At 38.2% G+C, this 8,762-nt stretch overlaps 1 protein-coding gene across 2 annotated transcripts; it reads left to right on the top strand.

Moving 5' to 3' along the window:
- The first annotated feature begins 256 nt into the window (after positions 1-256).
- Positions 257-4,900, top strand: LOC109891219 (protein canopy homolog 2-like). Of its 2 annotated transcripts, none has more exons than XM_020483587.2 (6): positions 257-793; positions 1,091-1,196; positions 1,347-1,462; positions 3,397-3,594; positions 3,878-3,974; positions 4,153-4,900. In XM_020483587.2, the coding sequence occupies exons 2-6, from the start codon at positions 1,091-1,093 to the stop codon at positions 4,194-4,196; spliced, it is 561 nt and encodes a 186-aa protein (XP_020339176.1). In that variant the 5' UTR covers positions 257-793; the 3' UTR covers positions 4,197-4,900. The 2 variants fall into 2 exon arrangements, with proteins under 2 accessions (XP_020339176.1, XP_031681207.1); XM_031825347.1 differs by lacking the exon at positions 257-793 and adding an exon at positions 853-872.
- Positions 4,901-8,762: the final 3,862 nt, after the last annotated feature.

Below are 8,762 nucleotides of genomic sequence, written 5' to 3' on the forward strand. Positions count from 1 at the left end.
CCGGCATCAGGCACACATCGATATATAGCATAATAAGCAACTTATTCTAAAACACTGATAAATATAGACATTTCATCAATTACAAATGCTATGACCCTCCCCTGGACTATATTTCAAAGGCACACATCGATATATAGCACAATAAGCAACTTATTCTAAAATACTGATAAGTATAGACATTTCATCAATTACAAATGATATGAAATCTCCTCTGGACTTGATTTAAAAAATACTAAACCTTCCCCTTGACTGAAATTGAAAAATAATTAACCGCTCCCATTTTCTTCCAGGGACCCATTATGTAAATGTAGATTAATTCCTTGCTCATCAGGTTAACCTAATTAACGTAACTGGTTAGGAGAAGGGTTAGGTTTAGCAAGAAAATATATATACTTTTGACAATTTCACAAAATCTGTATCCCGTCAAGACATGACCAGTATGGCGTTCTAAACGCAAACTGGCGAAACGAAAGACAGCCGTGGACCATTGCGCATTAGCGATTAGAATGCAATACACTTAATATTCTAAATAAAAAGTACGTTTCCCTAACTGTGATGCGTATGACTTTTTACATTAAAGACCGGTGGATATTTGCCATGAAATCGAATTATGTTTTCGAGTTTCTGATTAAATTTGGTTTGGGTCCTAAGTGTATCTGGCATAAACTTGGACACCTCTTGGTAGCGTCCATGCCGTTGCCTACGTCACCAGTTTTTTACCGAATGCGATGGAACAGCGTGGAATTAACATTTCCAAATCGTTGTAGCGGTGGCTGAAATTAACAAACAACAGGTAATTACTGATCATTAAATGTTACATTTTGTCTTTACTACACGTCAGAGACGGTTCAGCACAGTAGCATGCACGAATGGTCAGTGAGTGTGATTTACCATTAATTTATTTTGATTTACATTAGCTAGCTATAGTCCCTGAACTTGGAAAAAAAAAACTGTTCCCGAACAATTCCCCTGAATGCAATAACAACTCATTGAGAAATGACCTGCATGTCTCCATAATATTGGTAAAATTGTCTGTTTCTATATATTTGCTGTGTCCCCCCCCCCCCCCCAACTCTCTAATTTTGCTTAGATGAAGATGTGGCATCCCTTGCAATCACTTGCTCTGTGTGTGCTACTTGCTCTCTTTGTAAACCACTGCCAAGGAGTCAGGCAGGGCCAGGATCTCAAATGTGGAGGTAAGTCTTTGGATTTCTACCATTTTACTACACTAGATCCTGTTTAATCTCATAATTTCATCCCAAACCCCTTATTTTCTACATTTGTGCGTCCACTTTTGGTCCGCATACCTTCGTTAAACTACCTAACATTTCGCTATTGTCCATCAGCGTGTAGGGCCATGGTGGATGAGATGGAGTGGGCAATATCTCAGGTGGATCCTAACAAAATGATCCAGACCGGGTCCTTTAGAATCAACCCAGATGGTAGCCAGTCTATTAGAGAGGTAGGTGTACCTGAGGGCTACTGGCTCCTTCATAGGCCTTATTTTACACATTCAATGTTATTTGTAGGCTGGGATTCTACAGCGTTGTTTTTAAAACATATTCATGTGTTTTCACAGTGTTTCCTATTATAGGGTGTCGCGGTAGGGGATTTTGCTATAAGGCCGTTAAGGTAACCCGTTGAGAGTGATACAAGTCGTCTCACTCAAGTTCTTATGTCACCCGGCTAACAGGTGACTCACAGGCCCGCCGGACTGGCCTGGTTATGTATCCTGTCCTTTTATTCGGAGATTAGCCTTTGTGGTGCCGTTAGGCGTGTTTCGGGATCTTAGATAATATCAATCAGACTTAGAGTACCTCTCCCTTGTGGTACCTTTACCAGGCATCTTTAGTTCCCGAAGAGTAGACTCTTCAACTCTCCATTGCTCTATAGGATTCCCAAAGACTCTGGTATCTAGACATAAACCATAAAATCAGTGGCCAGCCGATTTACGATTTAATGCCTATTTACCTTTTATAGAGTAGACTCTTCAACTCGCCATTGCTCTATAGGGTTCCCAAAGAGTAGACTCTTCAACTCGCCATTGCTCTTATAGGGTTCCCAAAGAGTAGACCCTTCAACTCGCCGTTGCTCTATAGGGTTCCCAAAGAGTAGACTCTTCAACTCGCCGTTGCTCTATAGGGTTCCCAAAGAGTAGACTCTTCAACTCGCCGTTGCTCTATAGGGTTCCCAAAGAGTAGACTCTTCAACTCGCCGTTGCTCTATAGGGTTCCCAATCACTTTTAGTATCTAGACAAACGATTTACAATTTAATGCCTACACCCGTCGGTTAATAGTGCTTGAATATTAATACAGAGTAACTTTGCTTTTTACAATATGAGTTGGCTGTCCAATCCTTTAAATTGTCTTTTGTGTAGAAACTAGACTTATTCCCCTAGAACGGGAGTGTCAGAGGCGTTCTCTCCCCTAGGGTTTTGGGTCTAGTTTCTACTTTTTATTCAATGTTTGCAAGTCACACAGTTGTACACGTTATTACAGTTTCCTTTTTGTCCTTAATATATAACATCAACAATCATCAAAACACTTACTACTATTAATGCCTTATATATGTACTACAACAAGCAGTTAATTACCTTAGCGTAAAATGACCTGGTTGGTCCCCAAAGAGTATGTTCTTCCACTTACAATTGCTTTTGATGCTTATCCAATCACTCAGTATCTGTTTCTCCTACTAGAAGTTTGTACTATGATTTACTGATTAGTGAAGAGAACGGTTTGAGACAAAACCCCCTTATAACGCCACTGTTGCTATTCACCCACCTCAGTTAGGAGGTGGATTTATTCCGCACGAGGAGTGTAGAGGGTAGTTGTCTCAGTATGTCTCGTTCAGAAGTCAAGAGATACAATTGTTCTAGAATATGAAAGTCAGATATTACCTTTTAGGTTGATGATAGTTGAAGTATCACGAGCTGTCCGTCGGTGATAAGTCAAGTAGCACTATCATGCCCTCTTAAGGAAGGCACTCTCCTTATATACTCTTTTCGGGACCAGGCCGGCTTTAGCGCTGAGTCATATTCTAACCTTGTGGCGAGCTATTTCTGTAAAGGGTCAGTTTGACATGTTACTGTGAAACATTACTAATGACAGATGCATCCTCGATCCCCAACTCTTGCATCAGTTTAACCCATTCAAATTCTACTGCTAGTCTAGCTCTTCCTCGTTCCGTCGATGGCCCGCCCTCTCCCCCTTCTGGGGGCGGTGCCCGAATGCAAGGCATCTCCTCGGGCCAGCTATCTGACCCCACTCAAGAGGTGGTGACGGTGTGTGCTGATCCAGCAAAGGAGGTCCTTCCTCAGAGCCCCTTTTTGTGCTACCGCATCAAGGGGTATCATCTTTCTCTCTGGTTGAGCTCACCAAAATTGTGTTCCCCCCCAGGTTCCTCTCGCCCGCTCTGAGGGTAACCTCCTGGAGCTAATGGAGGAGGTATGTGAGAGGATGAAGGATTACGGGGAACGCTTGGAACCTACCACCAGCAGGGAGACCTATGAGAGGGTCACGTCTCGGAACGGCAAACCCATGGACCTCTCAGAGGCCAAACTGGATTCCAGAGTCACATCCAGCCTGAAATTTGCTGTGGGTAGCCATTTTGTTTTCATTTTCACATGGTAGGGACGATGACACGCTATAGCTCATCAGAGTGACATTCTAGAACCTCTAATGTAGTGAATGATAATGACTACAGTTGATTGCATCTTTGTTGCAACTTTCACACAAGCAGACCAATGCAGTGGAAACTTTCCACATCCATATGTTTGTACTGTAGGTTGAAGCCAGTGGCTCCAAGCTTCTGCATCTCACTGAAATGTGTCCCCCACTACATCTTATTTAACCATTATCTTCTCCGTCTTACCCGTAGTGTGAGACCATCGTTGAACAATATGAAGACGAGATCATCGAATTCTTTGCCCATGAAACAGACAACGTGAAAGACAAACTCTGCAGCAAGAGAACAGGTATACCACCATCTTACTTGATCCAATACATTATATTGACCACCAGAGACTACATGTATTGCTTTTGGGGGGGGGGGGATACACCTTTAACAAAATCGTGTTTGGAATGACTTGTAATACAATGTGAAAAGTGAAAAATCAATACCAAAATGTAACTCCTTGATGGGTTTTTTTGCAGACCTTTGCGACCATGCTCTGCAAATCCCTCATGATGAGCTATGATTCCATCCTACAGTTCACACAGCTCAGCTTTATACACAACTACCTTCCACTGCATTAGTGGGGCTGCAGACTATTCAGAGCAGCTCCAGCACCAGGTGCTTACTGTCTGTAATACAGGAATGGGGGGAGTTGAAGATTGTAGAACTCGACACTAGCTCGTTCTGCTCTATCAATCACAAGATGCAAGGTATAACTTATTGGGAAACTACTGTTAAGAAAACTCATGACATCAACTATATTCTCACATTTGTGCTATTGTGCCTCAACCTATATTGTCCTTATTCAGGTGTGTATGATGTGGGTAGAACACTCTTGTAATGTGTATTACTGCAATGAATTCAAATCAAGTGTATTGGTTGCATACACATATTTAGAAGATGTAATTGCAGGTGCTATTTATAACAGACTGTTGTAGCAATGGGGGGGGAAATGGTATCACTCTGGATGATTTCAGGAGTTTAAATGTTCAAGCTTACTCTTGAGGCAGATGGTGAATCAAATTCTGTAACAATAGTTAGATAGTAAAATTGTTCAACATGGTTGCTGTGCTTGTTGCTTTGATTAATTGTATCCTGTGAATGATGGAAAGGTTTGATTTATACTTTCTCCAGCAACTCCCATTCCTCTTCTATTTTGTGTATTCATCTTTTGTCATGGTCATCTGTTTTTCATACTTTGTAGAAATATATTTCCATCAATCTGGAGTTGTTCAGTGTGTTTTAGTGTTACATTACACACAAGTGGGTTTGTATTAAGACATGAATAATAATGAATCAGACAAACGTTTTGGGCGACCCGACAATTCACATAAATGTGACGTTTAGAGTTGTCATTGTAAGCGAAAGCAAGTCTCCAAGAAGCAGTAAATCTGGTCTGCTATTTCCATGCTTCCTGTTTAAGTTTAGGATTTTGTGTCCTATACTTTCGGTTTTGTACACCAGCTGAAAAATACAATATTTTTATTTATTATGGAAAATATATTTTAAAGCTGTTCAGATGGTGCAATGATTCTCTACACTATACTTAGGGCCTATAGTTTGTTTTGTGACAAACTGAAATGAGGCAATTTAGAATTTTACTAACCGGGAAATGGCGGAGCAATTTCTTAAGTGTATCTTTAAGCCATTGTGTTTTATAACATTTGAATGTTACACTTACAATCTCATGTTGTTGAAGATCACACTTTCGGCAATTTAATTTTAAATCATTGATGCTAGATTCAGCCAGACAGACACCCTTTTAAATTTTTTAAATTTTATTAATAACAAATCAATACATAAAGCACATGAGGGAACACAAGCATACATAGATTACAAACAAGACAATCGAGCTAGGGGGTACAATATCACATTACAATTACACAAGGACCTTAAGGGACATGCATATACTTACAATTCTAACAGCTTTTTTGTTAGAAGAGCATTTAACCGTCTTAAAATACAGTTCCATTTCTTTTTGTAGGGTACGAAAATGTGGTTTTCTGTTTGTAAATTTACATTTGTGTATATGAAATTTGGCCAAAGAATAATGAAATTAATTACATAAAAATGATTCCGCTTATTTCTATTGTATGTAAAGAATCCAAACAGTACATCTCTCCACAATAGTGTAAAATCTTCATAAATGTGTTCAATTATAAACCTACTGATGTCTTGCCACAGTTTTCTTACATGCATACAATGCCAAAAAAGATGCAAAACTGTTTCTGGGTGGTCATTACAAAAGGAGCAATTTGAGTTGATGTTTTCCTTAAACTTCTTCATATAGTGGTTGGCAGGATAATATTTATGAATAATTTTAAAGGAAACTTCCTTCATTTTGTTAACAAGTAGGTATGTGTGTGGCAACATCCAAACTTTTTCCCAACAGATATTATCAGTAAATCCATTCCAATAAGGCATGACATAAGGTATAGATACAACATCCTGCTGAAACAAAGATCGTATCGCTCTGTTGTTGAATGGACCAAAAGAGAAACAAATCTTTCCTACTGATGGGTCAACAGAAGGTAGGCTCTGAGGGTCAGGTCTTGACATGTTCCTGAATAACATAGCAACACCTGAGGGAATGGCATCTAAAACAATTGCAAAATCTTTACGTGTTACAGGGACCTTGTAAAGTGATAATAATTCTTTATAACTGAGTAAAAGACCCTCCTGCATTTACCAGTTGGCTCACCAATAGGATATTATTTCAGAACCAATATTCTAAAAACAAAGAAGTATTTTTATACAATATATCCTGATTATTCCATATATAATATCTGTGTGGAGAAAAATTGTGTTTATAAATTAAGGACCATGACAAGAAAACCTGCCGATGAAAAGCAGAAAGTTTCACTGGAACTTTGTCAATATTATAATTGCAAAACAACATGAAGTTAAGGCCACCAAAAAAATTAAATTGGGTCTTCTTAGGAATTGTTTTATCCAATTGATCTTAAAAGTATTATTTAAAGTCCAGAAAATTCAGTCCACCATTCTCATAAGTGTTCATTACAACAGTTTTCCTAATGTATTGAGTACGGTTTCTCAAAAGAAAGTTGAAAAGCATCTGGTCTATCTCCTTTCTTATTTTACGGTCAAGATATAGCACCATATGTTAGTCTAGAGATACCTTCAGCCTTGGTTATTAGGACTCTACCTTTTAAAGATAAGTCCCTCTGTAGCCATTGATTTAGTTTCTTCTTGTTTTTTTTTATAAGAGGGTTAAAATTTAGTAAGCCTCTAGACTTCTGATCCTTTGTAATGGTTATGCCTAAATATGTAAGTTCTTATTTTACTGGAATACCATAATATGAAGGTGTCAAACAATCTTTGACAGCTATGAGTTCACATTTATTAATGTTAAGATATAGACCAGACGCTTTGGAAAAGGATTGTATCACATTGATCGATATGGGAATTTGGTTAGCGTCTTTCAGAAAATGTGTAGTATCGTCAGCCAGCTGGCTTATAATAATTTCTTTACCAGCTATGGAAATACCTTGTACAGGACTATTATTTAAAGAATTTGCAAGAAGTTGGGTGATTTAATAAAAACAGGTATGGAGAGATAGGACAACCTTGCCTAATTCCTCTCTTTAACTCAAATCTAGGTGAGGTGCCATATTTCAATTTGATAGAGCTTTTACCATTTGCATAGAGAGTCTTAATAGCCTTACAGAAAAAATCCCCAAAGCCAAGTCTCTCAAGGGAGTGGAAGAGAAACTGATGCTCTACTGTGTCAAATGCTTCATAAAAATCTAAAAATAATATGAAGCTATCCTCAGTTATTAGGTCTGAGTAGTCAAGTACGTCTAATACTAGTCTGACATTGTTAGAAATATGTCTGTTCCTCATGAAGCCAGACTGTGTTTCATCAATGATTGCATCCAGGACTTCTTTAATTATTTTTGCAAGTAGTGAGGCTAACATCTTATAGTCATTATTAAGAAGACAAATTGGACGCCAGTTATCGATGAGCAGCACTTCTTTTTTAGGTTTAGGTATCAGTGTTATTAACCCCTGACTCATTGTAGGAAGGAGAACATTGTTTTTAATACTCTCTAAAAATACTTCAAATAGGAAGGGAGCTACTTGTTCAGAAAATTATTTGTAAAATTCTGATGTAATTCCATCAACACCTGGTGATTTATTGTTCTTTAGATGTTTGATAGACTCTATAATCTCTTCAACTTTGATGGGTTCATCACACTGTTTAGATTCTATATCACTGATAGAGTGAACATTATTCAGGGAGTAACGTAGAGCTATACAATTTTCTGTAAAAATTGCTGCAGTATTTAGTGATTAATTTTTGGTCATCTGTAATAACACCATCAATGTTTAACTTATGGATAGTGTTATTTTTAGAGTGAAATTTCTCAAGTCTAAAGAAATAGGATGAATTCTGTTCTCCCTCCTCAATCCATTTTGTTCCTAGATCTAATAAAGGCTCCTTCTGCTTTTAATTTATATATATATTATCCAGTTTATTATGTAACTCAATTAGTTCCATCTTCTCCTCCCCCAAGAGGTCAGCTGGGGACCTCTGAGAAAGGGAAGTTATCTTAATGATCACCTTTTCCTCCTCAGCTCTTCTCGTCTTAGCAAGATTACTACCATATTTTCTAAGATATTTGGACACCTCAAATTTAAAGAGCTCCCAGTTCTTGCAATAAGATTTTTCTTCACAAGCACTTTCCCAAAAGTGTGAGAGCAGATCTTTAACCTCACATGTAACTATATCATTATTTAATAATGAGCTATTTAGCTTCTAGTACGATGCTCTACCAAGGTTCGTATCAGGGGTAAATATTTTGATGTCAATGTAAATAGCCTTATGGTCTGTGAGGGGAGTAGTACAAATATTTGTAGTAACACACTCACTATCAATACATTTGGATATAAGCCAAAAATCTATTCTGGATTGTCTGGAGCCTGTTTTGTTACTCCAAGTGAATGATCTTTCGGCCGGAAACCTCTCTCTCCATATATCAGTAAGATCAAACTTTTCCATAAAAAGTATTAAACCCAAATTCTGATTGGTTGGCCTACCTGGGGGCCATCTATCAGTTGAATGATC

The sequence above is a fragment of the Oncorhynchus kisutch genome, linkage group LG5, assembly GCF_002021735.2.
Source record: "Oncorhynchus kisutch isolate 150728-3 linkage group LG5, Okis_V2, whole genome shotgun sequence".
Lineage (NCBI taxonomy): Eukaryota > Metazoa > Chordata > Actinopteri > Salmoniformes > Salmonidae > Oncorhynchus > Oncorhynchus kisutch.